Here is a 24,645-nt window from a genome sequence, read left to right as displayed (position 1 = left end):
TCCCAATTGGTAGCAATTCAGATGGGTGTTTGTGTATATATATTTAATCTCACAGCTCTTTCCAGCAGTCACTGGTTCCGCTGCCACCATCATTTGCACTTGGGCTGTCCTCCAACCATCCAGCCACTATTTTGCACTTGGCTCTGATTGGTGGACCTCAGGATTTGAATAGAGACCAAGTAGATCCCACAAGCTTTAAGTCTGCCCATGTTTGAGCTAGAGGGACTAATATAAAAGCTTGATATAAAGGGCAGCTTCATGTCTTCCCTAAATTTCTCAGCAAACTATAGCTGAGGAGACAGATCTTACACAAGTCTTGCACATAAATTAATGCCAACCAGGATTCTGATCTTCACAAAAAAATGAGCATTTTAATCAGAATGCTCCTTCGATAGAGACATTTAGGAATGCTCAAAAGGTGTCCAGTTGATACACAGGTGTGGCCAAAATGCGCATTTTAGCAGACCCACAGGGAGCTAAAATAAAAGCCCATGAAAACATTTCCAGGTTCACATAACTTCAGTGGTTTTATTTCAATGCTTACGAGATCTCAAGGACACTACAGCCACACAAACCAATGTGTAACCCCAAAAGCTAGACTCTTTCTCCAGGGGGAAATTCGGTGCATTTGTCTTCACTACGTTTTTAAAGCTCATACAAGCTGCTGTGGAGAGCAGGATTCACACTCACATGTACACACATACACACAAAGCTTTACACAGTGACAAAAGGTGCAGTGTTCAGGGTTCTGTGGTCGAAGCGAAGAACTGGCCAGGAGATCAAACCTATTGACTAAAGGGGTGAGAGGCCACTCTGTCGGATAGCCTGGAATGCAGAGTGTGGGCAGTGCTCATTCGTGCTCCTTGCTGTACATGTGCTTCAGGAGATCTACTACACGGCAGCTGTAGCCATATTCATTATCATACCTACAGAACGGAAAGAAAACTACATCTAAGTAATGCTCATAGCCCAAATGACTCAATCACACAAATCCACAGTTCCCAGGTGCCTCTGACAGTGAGCCAGGAGAAGATAATCAGTACCCCAGTTTTCAATTATAGAAGCAACTACTAGGGCTGGGCAATATAGTGTCCCAAACCAGTTTGAAGCCCATATTGTGATACTAGTTTCATAGTTTTTTATCTGGTAATATATCACGAATCATGATATGTGGGTGGGTGGGTCTGCTTTGCAAAAATCACATTGTGGGCAAAACTTTGAAGTCAGCCTCTACATAGCTCTATTCTTATTTCAGACATTGTGGCATATCAGTATATTCTGATGTTGAAACCAGCCCTAATGCCTACAACATATACAACTCCCTCTCTCATGTAGACACAATAGAACTCTGGTTATACAAATATTGAGCCTAGTTGGTAAGTTGTTCACAGCAGATGACAAAACCAAAATGTTCCAATTGCTTCAAGTCATCCCTGCTTGGTCAAAATTGGGTGTTCCTTGCTAGCTTTCAAAGGAAGCAGCATTGCTACCTGAGCAAGGCCAAGTCAGGGTGGCAAATTCTCCTTCTGAGAAGGGATTATCAGGCGATGCACCAACTATGCTGCAGTGTGGAAAAACAACTGCTCATTCTTACCAGGAGATGAGCTTCACAAAGTTATCATTGAGGGAGATCCCTGCTCCAGCATCAAAGATAGAGGAACGATTATCACCAATGAAATCAGTAGAAACAACCTGCAAAAGAAGTGTGAGAATTAAATTATATACAAAAGGAAAAAAAGACTGGCTCATCACAGATCTCAACCTGGTACCCTGGGATTCCAAGCCTTGTGAGATGTTGGTAAGATGCTCCAGCAGGTAAAGACAGTTTGCCCAGTCCCTCAGGTTATGCTTTACTTATACTTTAAGCAGAGCATCCCACATTTTATTTCACTAGTGAATGAATGGCAGTAACTTTTGGCTAAGTGATTAAAAGTTTGGATGTTGGATTCCACAGTCAAAAATATACTACAGCTTTAAATGCCACACCTGGTGTAGAATAAAACAGCTTTTTGCTAAAAACAAACTTAGAATGTAACCACATCTCCCAGCAGCGTAAAGCAAAGCCGGCATTATTATTGTTCTGATGAACTGTATTGCCTATAAGTGGCTCAATGGTGTGCCTTGGGATTTCTCTCCCTCCACAGCTTGTTCAACTGAGAAAACTATCCATACTCACCTCATCTTCTGTATACCCCAGGATTCCTGCCATTGGCCCTTTAGCTGCCTTCTTGACAGCTTCTTTGATCTGAGCATAGGAGGCTGGCTTGGAAAGGCGGCAGGTCAGGTCAACAACTGAGACATCACATACTGGCACACGGAACGCCATGCCAGTGAGCTTCCTGTTAAAAGAGGAGGTTAGTCATTAACGGGGGTGGGGCGGGAATTATCCTGGAAGATTACTACTAAATAGGAGCCAAAATTATATACACTTTAGGAGAGTGGTTCTGCACATTAAATTCTTAGCACCACCTGGATTCTATGCACTGCTCTTGGGAAAACATGGCAGAGGGCCTTCTTGGAAGTGGTGCCCGCCCTGTGGAACGCCCTCCCATCAGATGTTAAGGAAATAACCGACTATCTGACTTTTAGAAGACGTCTGAAAGCAGCCCTGTTTAAGTTTTTAATGTTTGATCTTTTATCGTGTTTTTAATATTCTGTTGGGAGGTGCACAGAGTGGCTGGGGAAAGCAAGCCAGATGGGCAGGGTATTATTATTATTATTATTAATAATAATAATAATAATAATATAAAAAAATTGTTGTTGTTGCTGTTGTAAGTCATGAAAAAAGTGCCACAATTGTTCTGCTAAAGGCTGCTAATCCATTCCATGGCAATCTAATGTATGGGCCAAGTGTTTGGGCTCTCATCAGAAAGCCGGGGCAGAAGGTATGGGGAAGAAATGTTGAGAGACCTCAAGCAACTACCCTAAGAAAATAATGTCATGTTTCTCTCTTCTGCATGAGCACACCTTGCCAATACTGCTTAACCTGTTTTGTAGTCGATGAACAGCTGCAATAACTACAAAGACACAGGAACTAGTTTCTACAGAGGCCTCTGAGAATAAGATATATTCCATACCCATTAAGCTCTGGAATGACCTTGCCCACAGCTTTTGCAGCACCAGTAGAAGCTGGAATGATATTTTGGTGGGCACCCCTGCCATCACGCCAAGCCTTGGCTGAGGGACCATCCACAGTCTTCTGAGTGGCAGTATAAGCATGAACTGTGGTCTGCAAACAGAAGAAGCCAGTTAAGGAGACATGCAAGACATTTTAGTGTCGATTCTGGTCTAACAAGCAATATCTGAGGTTTTCTTGGAAACCTAAACTTTTGCTTTACATATAAAAACATGGGATTGACTCACACGAGATGCACATTTGTTAACTTTATGGGAGAGCAACTCTAATCCTTACTGGTGACAGGATTCAGAGTCCTAAAAACTAAGCTGCATGCTTGTAGTAAAAATGCCCTTTTTGCCTCTCGGCAGGCAGTTTGTGAAAGCAAAAGTGATTCACAAGAGTGTAAACACTTCTATAAGCCACAAAGAATCAATACATGATCACACAATAGCTGCAGACAGGATTCAACTTCCCAAACATTTTATCTGGAAGCCTGGCCTCTTAAGGACTGGCTGGCACTGTTAGAATATTGTTTTGAATCCTCAAACAGCCACCAGTTTGGATAAATGCTTTTTTATAGTCAGTAACAAAGCTATAGGAGTTGTGCACTGTGTAGGAAGTTCAGTTTCTTCTAGACCACACTATCTATAGGAAGATACCAGGGTGATAAAAGGTTTTGTCAGAAGCCCTGCTCTTGAATGCAAGCTCCATTCTCAAAGGCAATCCTGTGTTGCTCTTACCATAAGGCCCTCCAAAATGCCAAAGTTGTCGTTAATGACCTTGGCCAAAGGTGCCAGGCAGTTGGTGGTGCAGGAAGCATTGCTGAAAAGCAAGAGGGATACATTAAGCTGACTTGACAACCGGCCAAGGGAAAAAGCACAACCTTTTTGTGCGTAACGCACCCAGGAGCCTGCACTGCAAAGACCTGTGGGTTATCTCCAAAGCTAGGTAAAGTTCATGCCCCAAGCTTTGATTGTAGTGTCCCATTTTCCAGGCTTCTCTCTTAATCTGGGTATCTTGAACAAGTTTGTGTAAATCATCAGCTTTCCAGGTAGGCTAGAAGCTCCCGCAACCATCAGAGGATATGCTATGAATTACTATACCTCCCCCATTAGCACCTTGCTTTGCAACACAAGCTCAGCTATTCTGCAGAAAAAGAGAAACCAAGGCCTTCTTGTCACCACCCTGCCAACCCAAACTCCTCTACCCCCAGGGAGGACCTGAGCCCCCTGCCTACATGATTGTTCTTTCGCTGGAAAGCATCCACAGAGACCCATCCCTTAATGCAGCAAACTACTTCTCAGAAGACAAAACACTGGGATGGAAAGGAGCCTTACCTCACAATCTTCATGCTGGAGGGATCGTACTTCTCATGGTTGACTCCCATAACAAACATTGGCGCATCAGGAGATGGCGCACTCACCACTACTCGCTTGGCTCCACCATGGAGATGAGCCTGTGGAAGGCGGCAGGTTTTTTTTTTGGTCAGTCACTGAAGATCAAACTCAGGCCATGCAGAAAGCATTGTAAGTAGGATGGAAACAGCACACAAAGGGGAGCGTGCTCCAGCAGAGAGATCTGCCCCTGTGCATTTAGAAACCAAGCATCCATGGAGGGAGTCCAGCATAGAGTCACGGAAAGGCCCAAGAATTGCTACCCTTTTCCGAGCAAGCTACAAAGGTACTTACCGAAGCTTTCTCAACGGAGAGGAAGACTCCAGTGGATTCTACTACATACAAAGCTCCTGCCTCGCCCCATGGGATTTCATTTGGTTTCATGCTGCAAAATACAAGATTGCAAGGCCTTTTGTTAGTAGCTGTTTTAGTATGGAGGTTCGAAGAAATCTCTCACAAAAGTATTAGCTGCCAGAGGACACAGGCAGGTTAGCAGTCATGTACCTGCGGGACTGGGCTGCTGATTAACCATCTTTAAAACTATTCATCAAGAGCTTAGTAAAATTGAGGTATGAATAAACTGATACTCTCTGCACTGACGAAATGCTTTTAGAGTCTATATATAACAGTAAAGTGTAACGAATGGATGCTTTAAAATATTCCAGTGAGGACTAAATGGTAGAGTGTTGCTTTTTACAATCCCTGGTACAATCAACCGGCTAATGGCAAAGTCAGTCCCAGACAGGTTCACATCTATGTACGTAGGAGGACCCAAGGGGGGTGGGAACCAAAACAAGATATCCGTAACATTTTATCCTGGCCTTCTCCAAAGAGGTCAGGGCATTGTATGTGGTTTTCCACCCCCAAGTTTTTCTAACAACCCCGTGAGGTGGGTTAGGTTTCAAAAATAGTGACTAGTTCAGTATCATGTGGCCACAAGGTTGATTTGAATCTGGTTTTCTCCAGTCCATCTGTTACAGCACACTGGCTCTCTGCATTCAACTCTATCACAGCCTGCTGTAGGATGATATGCATTTTATCAACGTGCCAGTGAGAAAGAGCTGTAGTCTTCTGTGAGAATAGGGATGGTGCACAGGTACACGCAGAACCCTTTAAAATGCATCTGTCACATGTTTTGTGCAGTCTTTGGGCCAGTCGTCAGTTACACAAACCTCGGACAAAAATCTCAGAAGCCTGCTGCAGATTATTGCCGAGAGTGGGTACGCCTCTAGTCAAGATCCTGACTTTTATCCCCACTTACCTCTGGAATACAGAGATTTTGGAGCCATTCACTACCAGCTTGCCGTCCTCAGCCTTCACTTCTCCCTTGAAGCGCCCATGTGTAGAATCATACTTGAACATGTAGACCTAAAGGAGGAAGAGAAGCGTCAACCGCAACCATATTGTGCCAGACAGAGGGCACTGGATTTATTTACTTATTTTTGCTTTCTTGGCTAGAAATAAAAGCTTATGCAGAAAGCATGAGGATGGTACAGATCACCCCAACCCAATACCCCCTATGGTATCCATATGTTAATATCATGCTTGAACAGGGCCTTACATAAAGTGCAGAAATCTGTACATTTCCAATTTTCTGATTGCAGTTTCACACACTTCACCTCTATGTGCACTGGGATTTACTTATGTAAACTAACATGCAAATGGGGTATAAATGCGTCTGTGTACATTTCACTTGAGATGGTGCCAGGATGCCAAGGACCAACCAGCATAATCTTGACCATTCACCACCATCCACCACTCCCTAAAACCTTCCTTTTCAGTCTACCAAGGAAACAGACTAAGGGCCACTTTACATTTGGAGTTCAGTCGGACACCATTAAGCCATTACCATGTATTTGACGTCAATGAAAGGATCATTGATAGCCACAACTTTGACCCCCTTCTCCACACAGGCTCGGAGGACCAAGCGCCCGATACGCCCGAATCTGCAAAAAGACAAAAGCCAATCCATTAGAGTTGCAAATGCCCTCAGCCCTTTCTACTTAACTAAAGCAAGCAGAATATGTTACTAGAATAGGCCTTATTATAGGCAGCAATTAAGGATTCCACAACATTAAAAAGCCTTTTTCCACCGAGACCCATAGTTGACATCAGGATGCAGAGCATGAGCAATTAAGCTCAAAACCTTGCTAGAAGCCTATTGGCTTAGGAGTAGCCAACCTGGTTCCTTCCAGATATTGTGTTTTGCAACTCCCATCATCCCCGATTACTGGCAATAATCGGCTGAGGAGAGTTGTACTCCACAATATCAAGAGGGCACCATGTTGGCTATCACTGAAATGAGCATTCAGAGACAAGATATTCCTGCTCTGCATTTTGCTTTCTTCAACAAGAAGCCACCTTTTGGTTAACCAATCTAGAAACTGTTCTAGAGGGTTGCTTGGAACCTTATCAGAAAGCTCTCCAATGACGATGATCAGTAAAGATGATCAGAAGTTTGCTGCAAAATGTTGCTCATCAAAAGCTCTATTTCTCTGCAAGATTCGGAAGAGGAGAACATTGGGTTTGTTGTAGCATGCATGCATGCTCTATACATTGAGTGACTGTGAGGCTCAAAAGACCTGTGGAAACATGAGTCAAGCAGGGGTCGTCAGAAGGTAGATCTGGATCTACTGGCAGATTACTGGAAGATTTACAATGGAGTGGTGAGAATTCCAGATGCCCCCATTGTTTCACTACAACAATGAACACCCACACAAATTAAGCTGTTAAGAAACCCTAATCTGTAGCAACTCAAATACAGACTAGTACTTCTATGTGCTGGTCATCCTAGACCTAGAGTATTGCTCATGGGGCACAAAAGGGAGCTGGCTTTGCTTTAAAGCCACCATTTTGCACATGGTTCTGCACAGTGAACCTCATCATTGTAGTGGGTCCAACAAGCCTGATGTTTGATCACACTTGTCCAAGAGCAGGCCCCAAAAATCCTCTGCAACATGCAAGGGTTCTGTGGTGGACATGTACAAAGCTCCTCAAGCCGACAACTAGTGTAGAAAAAAGATTCCTTGAAAGCACAAAGTTTGGAAATCGTAATTATGATCCAATCCTTCCAACTCCCTGAAAATGGTATTCAGAGACCTGTCACCTTTAATACTAAAGGTAATGCATTGCGCCACTGTGACTAACAGCCACCGATAGCTTTCTACCCCATGAATTAAGTCTAAACCCCCATTGAAATTGGTGGCCATTATTACATTTTTGTGGCAGCAAGGTTCATAATTTATAACTATGCATTGACACATATTGTACTGTGTGAAGGACTTCCTTTGGTCTGTCCTGAATCATCGAACATTCAGGCTCATTAAATGTTTCTGGGTTTGGTTATTATGAGGCAGGGTTTTTTTAAAAAAAAAAACCTTCTCTCTATCCACTTTCCCCACACCAGGAATAATTTTATAATTTCCATCATGTCCCTCTTGCTTGCCTTTTTTCTACACTGAAAAACCCCTCCAGATTTTGTAACCTTTCCTCAAAGGGGAGTTGTTCCAACCTATATTATTTTGGTGGCCCTTTTCCATCTCTACAATATCCTTTTTGAGGTACAGCAACCAGAACTGTACACAGTACAGTGTTCCAAGTGCAGCCTCATCACAGTTTTATCTTCAATCCCTTTCCTAACGATCCCTGGTAAGGAACTCCTGCCAGTTTCTTCACTGAGCTATCTGCCCATTGTATTATACTGTGTTACAACAAACAAACCAGCAAGCAAATACTTCTTTTGAAAAATCCTTACCCATTGATCCCAACATGAAATTCAGCCATACGTTTCGGAGGTGGTGGAGGTGGAGGAGGAGGAGGTGGTGGAGCTTCTGGTTCTGGCTCTGGGGTAGGCGGTTCTGCCTCGGGGGTAGGTGGTTCTGCCTCGGGGGTAGGTGCCGGCTCTGGAGAGATTTTTGGAGGAGACCCTTCACTTATCTCGAGCCTGGAAGCATCAGAAAGGAGTAAGCATGCTGGCTTGGACAGAGGCAACTAAAGATCATATTGGCTAAACAGATTTTAATTGGTTTAAGTCATTCTCACTCCCCAGAACTAGAAGTCTACAGTAGGGGATGCCAGTAATAATCAGCCCCCTCCCTAGACTACCATTTCCAAGATTCTTTAAGGGGCCATCACACTCCCATGTGGGTTAACCCAAGGATATTCATTATTCCTGCTCCCCCGCCTCCCAACATTCTTTATTCAACGGTTAGATCATTTATACAAGCCACGAAGATTTAACTTCAGGACTTTTCTAACAAGGATGGACTTCATATTGTCCTATGTATCTCTCTCCTTCCCAGCAACCTTGGTTTACAATGATCTACACTGTGACATGTGACTCAAATCCATTTGCAACAAAAGAAGGAAGAGACCCGCTACTTACTCAAAGAAAATTTCCTGATACTGTACTGGTCTACATACAAATTCTAGGCTTGTGCACATTTCTACTCGTCCTGTGCCAGGGGGTCTGAGTGGTCTTCCACTTGTCCCACACTTTCCAGACATGGGTCTGAGTGGTTTTGCCTTGCCCCACCAATTTCCCCCCGAAAATTCGCTCTTTAGCAATACAGTGGAACAAATGGCAATCTGCAGAAACCTCAATTGCCGATTGTTTCAATTCACCACTAAAGACTGGGTTTCCCAAGGGGAAAGGCAGTGGGGCAAACGGAGTATGCCACAAGCATTTTGTTCTATGGTAATTTCTGCTCCAGGGTTGAGTTCAGGAACTTGAGCTTCAACTTTGGACCAGAGGCTGGCTGTACACAGCAATGCTTTGATGGCTCCTGTGACATCATGAACCCCCTTCACTTCCATTAATTCCAGAGTCAGCTTAGCAGTTGCTCATATTGATTTTTTTTTTTAAGCCCTACATGTGATGCTTTAAAAAGATAGCCACGTAAAGCACGGGGGAAGACTCATGACTAATCAACATTCACACTACTAGTATTCCTTTATTACAAAGATAGGAGAAAGCTTGGGTTACCATGCAGGAAAAATGAGCTCCTATCACTTCCATTATATTTATTCAGACCCTAACTTTGCAGATCCAATCCCTTCACTTGACTGTAAGAACTAATGTGTTGTATCAAACAAAGTTTAAGTAACCTGGGTTTATTACTTTCAATGGGTCTAACTCTGGATAAAATGCACAGCTACAACACACTCATTACAGGAATTCTGGTGAGCAATGCATATTACATGGTTTGCATTGGGCCAGGCAACTTGAGTTTCAAAATGGGATTTACTATGTAATTAGGAAGCTTGTTTACACATTCCAGGGCAAGAACAACGAAATTAATGTAAACTTCCGATTTAGTATACAGTCATAACTTAGTTGTCAAACAGAATCCATTCTGGAAGTCTGTTTCATTTACGAAAATGTTTGACGACCAAGGTGCGGCTTCTGATTGGCTGCAGGAGCTTCCTGCACTCAATCGGAAGCCACGGAAGTTGCCTCAGACATTTGGCTTCCAAAAAACGTTTGCAAACAGGAACACTCACTTTCGATTTGCGGCATTTGGGAGCCAAAATGTTCAAGTCGCAAGGCGTTCAAGATCCAATGTATGACTGTACATATCTCTGAGAGACTGTCCACTCCTTAATTTGCCAGTAGCTTTGTTTTGTTCTTGGATTAAACCAAGCATCCCGGAATAAGATCTTAAAATTGCTGCCTGCTAAGCTACTTCTGACAGGCCACATGCCCCAAAGGCTTGGAAATGGCAAACAGCTTCACTAATTGTGTCATGATGCAGCTCCTGTAAGACCACATTACACAGGACAGCCAAGTGGGGAACCCCAGTAAGTAACAATACATACCGTCACAAGGCAAAATAGCCTTGTAGACTGAAAACCTGGAGGGAGGCCAAATATTTTAAGACTGAAGGGAGCCTCCAAGTCAAGGTTAACCAGAACACACAGTTTTCTCCGGAGTGAGATTCACTTTGCTATGCTTCTATGTAAAGTAGATGAATCCATGCCATAGCAAAAGCCAGGATACATGAGAGCATAGTTGTTTTCTGTAGTCTCATCCATGAGTTGAAGACTCCATCACACAATACACTGAGGCAAGCAAGGATAAACGGCAATTCCAAAACATTCCAGTATTCCTGGCCACGCTAAAGATCACTAGGATCACTAACCCAAAACGACAACTTTGGGTGCTTCTGAACATGTAAACAAGCCTTCAATATGGAGAACAGTGAAAAGGTTTAATAAAAATTATTTTCATATCCAGATAGAACATGCTTGCTTAACCAAATTTCAGTAAGCACACACTACAAGCTAAAGGAAGTTCCTAAATAACTTACATCTGCTTGGGAGAATCTCACTTGGAGAAAAGTTCTCTTAAATGGGATTCACTGAGGTTTTGGAGTTTGCCTTACTCACTGTTGAACCTCATTTACAAATGAAGTTTAACAGACCTAGAACAGGATGGCTTTCAAACCATATATTGTGAACCTGCAGGCTTTACTGTTATTTTTACCACTATATATCTTACCTCTAGTTACATTGGCTTTACCAACTCACGGAGAAGGCTGCCGGTATTTAAACGTTCATCAGAACCCCCTCAAGAAATTTGCTTACCTGAAAACTTTGACACTAACTGATGTGCCGCCACAATCCGGTGGCGGTGAGCAACTGCGATTCATTCTGCTGGCTGACCTATCTACCGTTTCTCTACCTAGAAATACTGAAAGAGGATTTCAGGAGGCTGGTTAACTTCTGCTCGGCTAAGCTTGCTGCACCTATGATCAAAGATTCCTTTGCTCCCCAGCATTTCTAATTTTTTCACCACCCATTCAAAACTGTGTTCTTAATAAGAATCAGGGACCGTTGACCCAAAAGTGGTTATAAGAACAAAGAGCATTTGGGTAGTGGGGAGATAAGAAGGTCTGGCAATTTTTAGAAGTGCACCTCCAAATGTTCTCCAAGTAACTTGCTTTCCTGGAAATGTTATTCTGAAAGACTAGTTCCCACACTGGTAGCAAAAAAAATGTTATTTAGAGGGATTACCAAAATTCAGATTGAAACAATAGATTTCTGGAGCCATCTTCAGAAGAACCACAGTCCAGTTCTACCCTACTGAGCAGATATTAGGAAAACATTGTCAAACACATCCCTGAAGATGAAGAGCAACAATGGAAAAATGCCTTATTACAGCAGCTCACTGATAGTTCCAAAGATTGTGAAATGGCTCTTTTTGTTATAACTTCAACAATGCAACATATATATTGTTATGTATATACTGCTTGTATGCCAAAATGGCAATAGCAATACGACACAGAGGTGATTTTATCAGTTGCCTATCAAGGTCTTCTCAGCTTTCAATCTACTTTTTTTGCTGCAGCAGCCTGTGCAGAACCCAAGAATAAGTGGAGAAACTTTTGCCCCGGAGGGCATAGCAGAATGCTAGACAAACAAGGACAGCTATTTGCACAGTGCTCCTGCCCAGACCAGAAAGCAGATGATAGCCAAGGTTATATATGACTCAAGAGAGCACAGCTTCACATTTGAAGACAGTTACATAAGCATTTGTGTTCCTGAGCCCCTTCGTTTGCATTCAGCAGGGTGACTCTGCAAGTTTGCTTTATGTCCTGTTGGCCCCATTTGTATTGAGTCTAAGCTACAGGTTTATATAACCATGATTATATGGTTTGCTACAAGCAGAACAAGATGCTTCCCCTGGTCATTTTAACCTAGGCGTCTGCCAACGGCAAGCAGGAAAATACTCATAAAATACAAAAAGGCAGAGAAAATAATAAATACATTCTCTTACCATCCTGAGGTTCCAGTATTACTTTCTCCCGCTGAGTTATAGTGGCTTTGCAATACAAAACCAGTATCACATTTGTGTATCTCACCACTTCAACCTTGAGCAGGATCACCTTAGTCATATATTATCTCTCATTTGTATAAAGATGGATACTGGATGACTTTTCAAAACTGCAGATGATGCCAGTAACACGTTAAGGTGGGGGTTTTCCAACCTTCCCTGCTCCAGCCACCACCAATTATTTCTAGCAACGCTGCTTGCCGGACTTTCAGCTCCACTAGTGGAGCCACGCTTTGGAAATGGTACCTCTTTTGCCAACCAAGTGCTTCCCATACAAGGAGATATTAAAATGAATCAAACCAAGGAAAGAAAGAAACAAAGATCTTAGTCAATTGATCTTTTATTTAGAAATCCTGTATTTTCCCTGATTTTGTTAAAATGTTGCATGCCAAACAATAAATATCTTGGCAACCGCAACTGGAAGAACAGAAGCCATTTTGTTTCAGAACAGCTCAGGTCTTCAGCCTCTCAAGCATATTATTTCTAAATTGCTCGGTACAGAAACACCTTTCGATTCCTTGGCAGACAGCCCCATGGAATTTTGCAACCCACTGCAGATTTGCCAACGCATTTTCACAACAGTGTACGGTAAAATGGGGAACTTAGCAATAGCAATTTTGCAGCATTGCTGTGAAAACGACATTGGCCAAAGCTTCAATAATTTTACCACCGTTATTTGGTGTTCTTGGATCTTCCGGTTTACGCAGCTTCCATGAACGCAACAGCTTGGAACTGTATGACAGCCACAGAAGTTTGACAAAATGAGTATTAATCAGATATATTTTCTTCTATTGCTTCATTACCATTTTGGCCTTCCATACATGTACCTAGTACATCATGACAGAAGTAACAGTCCGTCACAGGAGTACATTCCCATCCTTCTGCAGGCATCTAAATGCTGCAGTGACGCTCTGTGGCCAACAGCAGAGTCCCAAACCCATCCAAGAGTACATTAAGCAGCGCCCACAGCCCAGACAGAGCAGCCTCGGCAGGCGCATACTCACAGCCCCAGAGCATTTTACAACCATCACGTCCTGGCTGCAGATGCTGTGACCTTGAGACTGTATTGGTGCAGCAGAAAAGTCTGCCCACACCCTACTCCTATGCAGTTAGATGTGCCAAAGCTCATAGATGCCAATGGTCTTAGTCAGACCTTGAGCTATCTGCACAGTTCTAATCATGCTAAACATTTCTCAGTATAAACCTATGGCACCCATTGCAGTGTACCCTTGCTAACAACTGGGATCCATATTTTCAGTTAGAAAATGGGCTCTTATCTCCCTACTGCATTCCTGGAACAAACAGTTTGCATTTGACCTCCATTGACCAGAGACAGGAAGTCTGTTTTATTTAGCCTTTAGTCTAAGGCATGTTTCCCTCCTTATTGTTTGTGGAGAGCCTGAAGCAAGATAACAGTTAGCTGTCTGCTCATATTAGCAACTGAGACTTACAACCTCCTTCACAGAAAGACTATATACTTGATCGGTAGATCACCTCTACCGAAGGTCCATCTATTCTCCTGCTGTAGTCAATAATGCAGGCTTGCAGCATATTCATGGTCTCGTTTCCAATGTCTCAATATTTCATTATGATTGCAGTTTTAAGTAGACATTGTGTGCACTTAAATTTTGAGCTACAGCTCCAAGAAAGTAGATTTTTTCAAACAGGCCATCAACGTATAAAAAGTGTAGAATTAAAAAAAAATGCTTTATATTCTGCCAACAGATCACTGGATGAATTTATAATGGTGCAGCATATTTGCAGAGTCTCATTCTTGCAATGAGCACACTGTTCTGCAGCCTAGTTTCTACCAAAAATAAGAGTCAGATTAATTTCCCTTCTAACAATGGCATTATTTGTGAGGAAGTAGCTTTTCAGTTTCTGAAATCCCTGAGGGAGAATCCTGGCCATCTTTCAACTGCTGCTCTTTGGAGCGTGCCTGGCTGCACGCAGACATCACTGCTTCCTAATCTCACCGATGTGATGCGACAGTCACATGAACAGGACGGATCCATACAATTAGCAGTTGATCTGGAAGAAACCAACTTGATCGCTAGGTAACAGGGGTCTTTGCTTCCCTACCTCTGCAAAAATCCCTAGGTATTGAAAACTACCCAGCCAAGGTAAAGGCAACGTATATAAACACCAGCCAGTTCCTTCTCTCACCTGGAACTGATACAGAACAAATCTTTACAACTTCTTATATTTTGATTTATGCAAAATATATACAATAAAAATGATGTGATATTATTCCTCAAAGGGGATGAGCAGTTTTTTAAAAAAAAGATAGAAACCTGGGCTTATTTCTACAGAAGGGAGTAGGTGGGACAGAATCTTTAATTAAATTCCTGTTTTTTTAAAAAAAAACACAGTAAGGTAGATTCTTCTTCCATTGATGAAGAAAAGTAAAAAGGCAGGAACTGCTCATCTAACAGTCCTCAAAATGGAATGGTCCAGGCTTGACTCTTCAGTGGTTTTTCTGACGCAGTTGCATTTCTAGAGAGATCCATGGTACAGAGGCAGAGCACTACCAGATGAATCTGCATCATCATCTCCTACTCTCAGTTGTTTAGTGCCTTCTCTAGCAGTAGCTGAAGCTTCCCCCGGCGCCTCACTATGGGGGAAGCTTCCTTGGTATCCAGCATTCGTGTCACTGCAAATATTTTCAAAGCAAGCCCTAAAGCTTCCTTACAGAACTCTTGCCATGCACCCATCAAGGGCAACATTCTCTCTCCAAACTGCTGCATTGTAGCATCAAGCAAACATGCAATTCCGTAATTTATTCCCCTTTACACCCCAACCTTTCCTCCAAGGAGATCGAAGTGGCATACATGGCTCCCCTTCTCCTCCCACTCCGTCCAAATTTAAGCCCTGAAACCACCTTGTGGGGTAGGTGTGTTTGTGTTTATTATGTTTTATATACTACTGTTTCTTCCAAAGAGCTCAAGGTGGTGTGCATGGTCCTCCTTCCCCATTTCATCCTCACAACAACCCTGTGAGGTAGGCTTAGCCTGAGAAGTGGTGACCGGCCCAAGGTCACCCAATACAGTGGACTGAGTGCGGGTTTGAACCTGGTTCCTGCCACTCTCACCGCTACAGCACACTAGCTGAGCTTCCCCTTGCCCCACACCTCCTATCCTCCAAGTCCCCAAACCAGTCCACTACAACAGCACCCTCCACCATCTATTGTGTAATGACAATAAAGAATCTATCTATCTATCTATCTATCTATCTATCTATCTATTCCCTAAAGCCATTTAGGGACTGTTCCTGTCCACAGGCCTGCCCCCCCCCCGAACCACAAGCCTCCTGCTATCTGCTTCATAGCACTGTAGAAAGAAGCACCATGTTGCTAGGTGGTTGACTCATGCTTCTGAGCTCTCCTAATGCTCTAGCTCTTGAAGGCTACTCCCTGCGACAACCACTCGTACAATCCACTGCTCCCCAAAACATCACCCATTTTCTGAAGATGACACACATCCACTTTGCCCCATGCCTCTCTTGCCCCCTAATGCATCCCTTCTCAAAACTGTAACAGAGCCAAGCTCACGGTGGTCTTCTGGGGTCAACCCCCAACACAGCGCAGTCCTCTCAGACATCTTCTCTCCTTCCGCCTCCATTTTTGTTACCCAGGCACAACCTATTTCTTTACTGGAAAGATCCCTAAGCCACCTTTTCAATACCTCAGCCCACTAGTGTGGTTTTCAGGGGTTAGAGTGCCAGATTAGGGACCTAAGAGAGCAGGTGTCCCAGTGGCGGTTCAGCTGCTCACTTTAGGGGGGGCTCTTCCCCCCCCCCCAGCAACCTACCTCACAGAGTTGTTTGTGAGGTGCCAAAGAAGAACCATGTGCACCTTGAGGAAGAAATGGGAGTGCAAAAAACCCACACACGTAAGTAAAGAATGAATAAAAGTCATCAGAAGGCAACAAGCAATTTAAAAGCACTAAAGATGGAGGATATAAATGCATTAACAGGCAAATAAATGTCAAGACCATCGATTTTTAAATTAAACAATAATCCCCATTCGCCCAGCCTTGCAGCCCCCACCCACCCAGCTAGCATCTTCTATAGGGCGCCCCCTTTCCCCCTCCCAGCATCCTCTATACGACACCCCCCACCTTACCCCACCCCACCGTGGTCGACTGGACAACCCAGACCACCCTCCAGACCCTCTAAGGCCCACCCTAAAGCTCCCTCTCCAACCGCAGCATCCCCCCCACCCCGCCCCACTCACAAGTCTATCCAGGCGACAGACCAGATGGCGTCGAACAAGCGAAAGCAACGGCCGGGTTGCAGCTTATATACCCTCCGCTGCTAGGCAACGCCTAAGCTCCCGCCCCCGCCTCCTCCTCCCCCCTCCCCGAACGCGCTCTTGCGGCACCTGCGCGCACGCGCCTGCGCTTGTTCTACTTAGCAAGTCAGCCAGAGGCGGCGCGTGCGCTCAGCCCATTGGTACCCGGCCCCATCCGCGCACAACGGCCGCGGCGCGCGCTTCCCTCCTTCCCGCATGCGTAGTTCTGCCCTCTTGGGCATCTTTCGCGGCTCGGGGTTTTTTTTGCTGCCCAGGTGAGGGGAAGAGAGAGCAGGGAGGTAGGAAGGAAACCAGGGCCGCTGGGCATTCTTTGTTTTCTGTGGCCTCCTCGCCTTGCGCATCTTTGAGGCGCTTTTACACGTGACGTGTTTCCCTTTTTAAAAGGAAAAGCTACCCTTTACCTGCAGGAATGCAGCAGGTGTGCTCTGTCGCGTGGAAGAAAAATATGTGGGCACCTTGAAGGCTTAGCAACGAATATATTGCATATTATTAAATTTATAACCCTGCCTTTCCAGCCAGAGGAGCGCAAACACGCAAGTGATAAAGGAATTAAAACGTCTAAAAACAATTCCTATGCAGTTCCAAACTTTTTTGTGGGGTGGAGATAAGAAAATCAAAGGGTGTAGTCAATGAAAGATGTTGGAAAGGGTGGGATGGAACTGGCTGGCATCTGGAAGCCTTGTGTTCGTGTCTTCTTTCAAAACGTACCTCAGGGCAGAAGTTTCTGAGAATGTTATAAAGTCACGAGCATCACAATCATAGCTGTTTGAAATATTTGCTTGCCAAATCCTCAAGGAAGATGATTTAGCAGCAGTTATATGTGGCTTGATTGCAAATTATTATGGCATGGGCTCTTGTGGCCTATAGCCTGTGTTAAAGTCTTGGCCTGGATTATAGTATACACAGATGCTCTGTGTGTGCATTGTTAAAACCGTGTTTATGGAAGACAATCTTACTCGGCTACGAGTGATTGCCAAAGAAGAAAGAAGCAGACAATGAGGTCAGAAGGAAAGGCAATGCAGAAGCGCAGGTGGTGATAATTATTGCACTGATGCGTTCTGAAGTGCAGGTGTTCCTCATCAACACTTTCATTATTAACCCTTCGCTTAACAGCTAGCCTCAAGAAAAGTTCTGATGAACTCAAAAGCTTGCTTTGCAACACTTTGGTCATAATAAAGGAACTTGGGAGATATTGCATAATAAAAGTAGCAATTTAACCCTTAGCCATGTGTGCTAATGTAACCTCTCCCTTCCTCTGCTTAGCTTAATTGGTGGGTTTTTCTCTGAGAAAAGCTTACTGACATGCAGAGGATTGGCAAAAAGTGTCCCAGGAGATGACATCACCCCTGCTGTGAAATAAATCAAGTACTTAGAACCTGGCCTGCTCCTCCACTACCTGATTACATTAATAACAGTAGTCATGCAGAATAAACATTCTTGTTTAAGCAGTAGTCTGATAGCTATAGTCAACCAGGAATTGCATGTAGGCAAATACATGGAATGCCAGAAAGGTGAGTAAGTGGACTGGCAGAAGAAGAATGAAGTGATTCATCATCCTCTGCCAACAGTGCTGAAACCATACAGCCTGTCAGATGACAAAAACTCCCTCTTCTGCACCATGCAGAGGCAGATGCAGCAGGTTGCCGGAGGAGGGACAGAAACCTTCTGCCAGCTCCCAGCAGCTTTCTGGGGGAAAAAAATGGAAGGCTGGTAGCTTTTGTGGGCTAATTTCTCAGTTGCTTTTGAGAACACCAACCATGGTTTCCTTCTGGAGCAGCTATCCAAGTTAGGGGTGGGCGGCATCACTTTGCAGTGGTTCCTGTCCTACTTGGATGGTTGTTTGCAGAGGGTGTTGCTTGGGGAGAGTTCCTCAGCCCCATAGAGCCTTCATTGTGGGGTTCCTCGTGGTTCAGTTTTATCCCCTATGCAGTTTAACATCTACTTGAAACCTGAGTGGGGTTATTGAGTTTTGGAGTACATTGTCAGATATATGCTGATGACATACAGCTCTGCTTCTCCATTACATCTGCAGGTGTGGCAATGGATGTGTTTGGACCGTTGTCTTGGTAATGGACTGGATGAGAGCCAATAAATTGAAGCTCAATCCAAGCAAGACTGAGACATTGTTAGTGGACAGTTCCCTTGACCAGATGGCTGGGTGTGTGGCCTGCTGTTGCTGGGGTTACACTCCTTCGAAGGAGCAGGTACATAGCTTCAGGGTATTTCGGGATCCTTTGCTTCATTGAGGCTCAGATGGTGCGGACTGCATTCCATCAGCTTTGATTAGTGGTCCAGCTGCATTCCTACTTGGGCAGAGATAGCTTAAGTTCTATCGTCTATGTAAACTCTAGGTTACATTGCTGCAATATGTTATACGTAGGGTACCTCTGAACATGGTTCAGCAACTTCAGCTAGTGCAGAATTCAGTGGCCAGGTTGCTCACTGGGGCAAGACGATTTGAGAATATTACACTAATCCTGGCCTAACTGCACTGGCTGCCAATTAACTTCCAGGCCCAATTCAAAGTGCTGGATTACACCTATAAAGCCTTAAATGGCTCAGGATTACAATACCTTAAGGACAGTCTCTCTCCATATGAACTGACCCAGACTCTGAGGCCCTTCTTCATGTGTCTCCTCCATGAGAAGTCTATACAGTGGCAACATGAAAATGGGTACTTTTCTGCAGCAGCTTCCCATCTGTAGAATGCTCTCCCCAGGGAGGCTCACCTGGCACCTTCATAACATATCTTCAGGTGCCAGGTGAAAACATTTCTCTATTACCAGGCCTTTGGCTGATTAACATTCTGTGGCATTTTAAATGTGTTTGTGGGAGTGGGCTTATTGGTTTGCTTTTGCTCCAATACGTATTTTGTGTTCTCATTTTGAATATGTTGTGAACTGCCCTGCTGTCTTCAGTAAACAAATTTAAGAAATAATAAAGTAATTATAATAAATAGACTGCTCTAAATGTAAGATCTGTTCAACAGTGGACTAGTCTCCCTCAGGAGGTTGTGGACTCTCCTTTAAGGTTTTTAAGCAGAGGTCGGATGGCCATCTGTCATGGATGCTTTAGCTGAGAGTCCTTCATTGCAGGACGTTGGACTAGGCAACCATTGTAGTTCTATGATTGTACTGCAATTGCAGAATAATTTTAAAAAAGAACACAGGAAGAGGCAGAAATATTAATGCCAAATTAAGTATTTTACCTAAAAGATTACCGTCACACTCGAAAGAGGGAAGGGACAAATAAATGCAGACACTGAGTTTGATTAAATGGAACAGAGAGACATACTGGGTAAAAAAGGATGAAAACAGCAACAGCGGGAGGCAGACCCACAGGGGTGGTGGTGGAAGCCACAGAAGCAGATGAAAGCTGCAGGAGTTCTTTCAGGCTGCTATTGCTTCCCTGTTTTAAGTTGCTTTCCTCCATTCAGTCAGCCACAAGGGAGCAACAGAGGCGGAGCACCGCATCCGTGCTGACGTCTCCTTCGGCAGGATGAGCCAGCACTATTGAGCCATTAATAATTGAGAAGACGGGAGCAACAGGGTGGGAGGGGGGAGGACCGCAGAAGCAGCTGCCTGCCTCAATGTCTTTGAAAAGGCCTCAAGGAGACGTCTGCCTCCACGCAACCAGTATGGAGACACAACCGATGTAGATGGTGAAGAATGTGATTTATTTAAAGGAGAGCATCTTCAGCGTACGACAAAAACTGTACCAAGCACACCTCTGTGGAAAGGGGGTTCCACGCCACATATAATGCCCTCTCCCAGGTCACCACCACCCAAGCTTCTGAGAATTGTGGAACCACTCACAAGAGGGTCTGTAGGGAAGGAGATTTTACTACACACAGAAAACTACCCCATTTGTCCTTTTCGAAAGCTCAGGTTTCAATTGGTTGGGACAGTCTCTTTCCCAGGCCCTTTCCCAAGGAGAAAGCAAGAGAGTTGGCTAGGCTTGTGTCCTCATGCCATCAGCTCCTAGAAAACAAAGCATCAACAGACAAAGGAGTCTGCTTCTGTTTTATTGTTGTCTTTTGCATCTTTATCATAGGTAATTTTTAATTTTAAGCCACCATAGAGTTCCTTGGCAGAACATATAGTCCAGTAAATATATGGAATATATATTGAGCATATAGTCCAATCAATCAATCAATCTTTGTCTTATGCAATTTGGGATGCTGGAATGAGGTCCGTATCTCTTGCTGTTTCCCATGACAGACAAAATCAGACTCTATGTAACTTTGATAAATAAGATAAGTAGCATCCTATACCCTCTTACCTAGGAGTAAGTCTTGGCTGTGACTCCTGGAAGACCAGCTCCCTGCCTTGCAGGTTTTTTTCCACCTGACCTAGGAGGGCAGGGCCTGAACTGACTCCGGCTACAAAAACTGAGGCTGCTGAACAGACCCTTGGGCTAGGGTATTGCTTAAAGTGCTTGTTGCTGTTACTTATCTTTCTGTATCTTTGTTTTTTTTAAATTTTTAGTTCTTATGATCTAATGTGGAAATTGTTGACTTGGTTGTGTACTTTCTGTGTTTTTTAATTGTTTATTACTATTTTTGTTATGTTCGTAATTATTTAATTGAGCATGGTTTTAACTATGGAAGGGTGGCATACAAATAAAATGTATGTATTTATGTATGTATGTATGTATGTATGTATGTATGTATGTATGTATGCATGCTTTGTGGCTGAACAGGGTTTTGTTTGTTTTTTTAACCAGAACCTCCAGCAGGTGTCAAGTATCTACCTCCTCCTTGAATTAAAAGTACCATTCCTTCCTTCCCCCAGTGAATGGGGTGCAAAAGGAAGAAGAGAGGTTGTGGTGTCAGAATCAATAACTGTGCTTGCAAGAACTCCTCTGCCAAGGCCACCATCACCCCTTGAGGTGTTGCACAATGCCCCATCCCACCCTGCCTTAAACACTTTCCTTCAAAACTGCCAACTTTGGGAAATGCCATGCAGTGCCCCTTTGCCCACCCTAGTCCTCTTCAAAGACACCCCGGTGCCGTCGAGAAAGGGGTGGGCGCAGCTGGAGTCTCTCGATGCGTTTCAACTCTGCAGCTTCTTTGCTGCAGATTGGTCAGGAGGCCCGGGGCAGTAGTAGAGCAGCACTAAAAATAACTCATCAGGAGCTCCAGTGGAGCGTGCGAGAGAGAGAAAAGGCAATGGAGAAAGAAGGAATCACATGAGAGAGAAAGAGGTGAAGGCAGAAAGCAGTCTGATGGTGGAGGGTACACATGCAATATTCTGGGTTAACTGGGGCATTAGCATAAAATGAATGCAAACATATAGATTGGGGGGAAAGGTACCATCTAAATTTATAACTTGTGCTAGGCATTCAACATCAAAAGCATCCAAAGAAAACCACATTTTACAACTAGTTTGATGCACTTAAAAAAATAACATCAGTTTGCTTTTTTGCTCAGTGGGCTTACTTCATAGCTACTTTAGGCTTCAGTATATTTTTTTCATAAAAGGTAACACAAACCATTCTTGATTTAATTCTCACTCTATGGCTATTTTTTGTGGGGAAGTGGTGATGAAGCCATAGGCAACTCATGAGCTGAGCTTCCCAGATGTCACAAAAGGACAAGTCAAGGTTTGACGTTTTATTGTGCTTTTATATTTTGCTGGAAGTCACCCAGAGTGGCTGGGTAAACCCAGCCAGATGGGCAGGGTATAAATAACAAAATTATTATTATTCAAATTATTAAACAGATAGTGCTCTGGCTTGAGCTGCCGATAGCCTACAACAGGGGCAAGGGACCTGCCAATGTTGGATTACAGTGCTCATCTTCCCTCACTATCGGCAAAGCTGGGTGGGGGCATTATGGGAGTTGAAGTCCAACAACATCTGGAAAGCCTTATGTTCCGTCATTCATGGAGCATTAGAAGACAATGGAAGCCTAGGGCATAAGTAGGCTAGGACCCAAGGCTACAGCAGAATGTTTAAAACTTAAATGAAGGTTGAGATTTTTTCTTTAAAATATAAAGTTATAGAAATGAAACTAATAATAATGAACCTGAAAATGACCAAGGCAAAAGCAGCAAGATCTTTCATGCCACACATGGCTTTCACCCTTCACAATCAAAACCTGGGCACATCTATGCACACTACTGCAATCTTTAAAACGATGGAAACGTCTTTGTTATGGCTAGGCCTTTTCCCAGCAGCAACTCGATAAGATTCTGTTTCTGTATGTCTGCTAATGGGTGATATGTGGTAAAGGTCAACACACCACTCTCTCTACTAATGGTTGTACCATTTTCATTATCCTTTCAGCATCAGGTACAACATTATTTTTCAAGTGGGATTAGAGCCTTTTCGGAGGAGGAGGAGGTTGTGTTGGTTGCATTTGTAGAGTTTCCGAATTTCATCAACCATATTGACAGTCCACCTGAAAAGCAGCATATAAAAAGTTTAAAATGTAACCATCAGTAAATATACCTCCCGAGGCCTTTACTGTTTTGGGGTGAAGTAGTGAAAGCCTTTTTATGTTCGCCCTAGCAGTCCCTCTTGCAAAGTTTTAAAACAAAGGCACACTGATATCTGCAAGCAGAGGACCTAACAGCGGCCCATCTCCTCCTTGACCTGGAGTTTAGTGACTCAGCATTTTAAATAATTCAGCTTGGTGAGCATCAGGCAGAGGAAGGATGCCGGAGTGCACTAGGGGATTTAGGATAATTTGTTCTAGAAAGGCAAGACTAAGAATAGAAATACTCCACTGGGAGTAGCAGTTGGCATTTCTGATTATTGCTTTTTTCAATCCAAACCCAAATGCCACAGCAGCTTCCACAAGTATACAACTACTGGTGCCTATGATCTGAATTGCAATGTTGGTTTGTGCAATATAAAGTGGAGAGTACAACACAGCACTTTCTCGCTATCTTGAGCATTGTGCGGCAATGGAAGCCAGTAAGGGTTTAAGGCTGTGGTCAGTAATCTTAGTATCCCCTCCCTTGCAAGAGTTGCTACTGGCTTACTTTGAGCAGTCAAATTCCTGCACCGTTTCAAAAATACACACAAAACCATACAATCAAAAAAATATTTTTCCTCCATTGAAGCCTCCCGGTGTCAGAACAAGCTGCTTGTGTCAAGCTTCCTCATCTGTACAATGAAGAAAGTTATGACGTGTATAGGATTGCGGTCTAACTGTACAATCCAAGCCCAATACTTGCTGGGAAGAGCAAGCTTGGCATGAGCATATCTCAGGCTGCTCAAAGCTGGCCAAACTATTTTAAAGGCTTGTTTTCCCTGCGCTAGGCTCAGGCTGGCTTAACCAGCAGTAACCCCACTCCTGAACAAAGTTTGGAACAGGGGTAACTTGCACCACCTTAAGTGCTGCTGGCTTCCTATATTGTTAGGACTTGTAGCCACTGTGTGACTGACACAAGCCAAAATAAAACCAAGTAAATAAATCTGAACCTTTCATCACATCCGTATTTTGTGGCATGCTATCAATCAAATATTGCCAGCTATTAGGTTCCATGGCATGCAAAGCAATCGAAAACTGTCCTGGCTGACGTGCAATCAGATATATTGATATATTAAAGCACTACTGCATGCCAAATACTGGACACAGCTCTGCTTAAGAATACAAGGGTAAAGGCCCATCTAGTCCAGCATCCTGTTCTCACAATGGCCAGGTGCCTATGGGAAGCAGGCCCTGGGTGCAATAGTACTCTCCCCACCTGTGATTCATAACAACTTGCATTTAGAGGCTTAGTGCTTCCCAACAGGACAGGTAAAACATCACCCTAGCCTCCTTGAATTTTTCTAATCCTCTTTTAAAGCCAGCCAAGTTGGTGACCACACCTCTTGAGGGAGTGAATTCCATACTTTAACTATGCACCATATAAGCCAGTAATTTTGTCTGTCCTGAATCTCCCAATATTCAGCTTCATTAGTGGGCGGCCCCATGTTCTAGTATTATGCAAGAGAAAGAAAACTTCCCTCTACTCACATTCTCCGCATCATGTAT

The 24,645-nt window shown here is 43.7% G+C and overlaps 1 protein-coding gene and 1 long non-coding RNA gene across 3 annotated transcripts; one reads left to right on the top strand and one right to left on the bottom strand.

The window, feature by feature from the left end:
* Nucleotides 1–500: 500 nt before the first annotated feature.
* Nucleotides 501–16,719, bottom strand: GAPDHS (glyceraldehyde-3-phosphate dehydrogenase, spermatogenic). Of its 2 annotated transcripts, XM_081920773.1 has the most exons (12): nt 16,581–16,719; nt 11,098–11,203; nt 8,267–8,455; nt 6,362–6,458; nt 5,774–5,880; nt 4,807–4,897; nt 4,456–4,574; nt 3,859–3,940; nt 3,078–3,229; nt 2,177–2,339; nt 1,595–1,692; nt 501–926 (listed from the first exon to the last, which is right to left on the bottom strand). In XM_081920773.1, the coding sequence occupies exons 2-12, from the start codon at nt 11,160–11,162 to the stop codon at nt 851–853; spliced, it is 1,239 nt and encodes a 412-aa protein (XP_081776899.1). In that variant the 5' UTR covers nt 11,163–11,203; nt 16,581–16,719; the 3' UTR covers nt 501–850. The 2 variants fall into 2 exon arrangements, with proteins under 2 accessions (XP_081776899.1, XP_081776900.1); XM_081920774.1 differs by lacking the exon at nt 11,098–11,203.
* A 1,974-nt stretch (nt 16,720–18,693) lies between these two features.
* Nucleotides 18,694–21,299, top strand: LOC309375406. The gene is made up of 2 exons (XR_014170914.1): nt 18,694–18,862; nt 20,095–21,299. It is a non-coding gene; the product is annotated as an uncharacterized lncRNA (long non-coding RNA).
* The last annotated feature ends 3,346 nt before the right edge of the window (nt 21,300–24,645 follow it).

Source organism: Podarcis melisellensis (assembly GCF_964234715.1).
Source record: "Podarcis melisellensis genome assembly, chromosome: 8".
NCBI lineage: Eukaryota > Metazoa > Chordata > Lepidosauria > Squamata > Lacertidae > Podarcis > Podarcis melisellensis.
The sequence above is the reverse complement of the archived record's forward strand: the minus strand, read 5'-3'. Positions and strand labels throughout refer to the sequence as shown.

Excerpts from the sequence above, each read along its gene's own strand:
- GAPDHS (XM_081920773.1), bottom strand. The coding sequence starts at position 11,162 with ATGAATCGCAGTTGCTCACCGCCACCGGATTGTGGCGGCACATCAGTT. Across the intron at positions 6,459-8,266 it reads TTTCATGTTGGGATCAATGG|ATTCGGGCGTATCGGGCGCT; the intron begins GTAAGGATTTTT and ends GTCTTTTTGCAG. Across the intron at positions 2,340-3,077 it reads GTCATTCCAGAGCTTAATGG|GAAGCTCACTGGCATGGCGT; the intron begins GTATGGAATATA and ends CTCTTTTAACAG.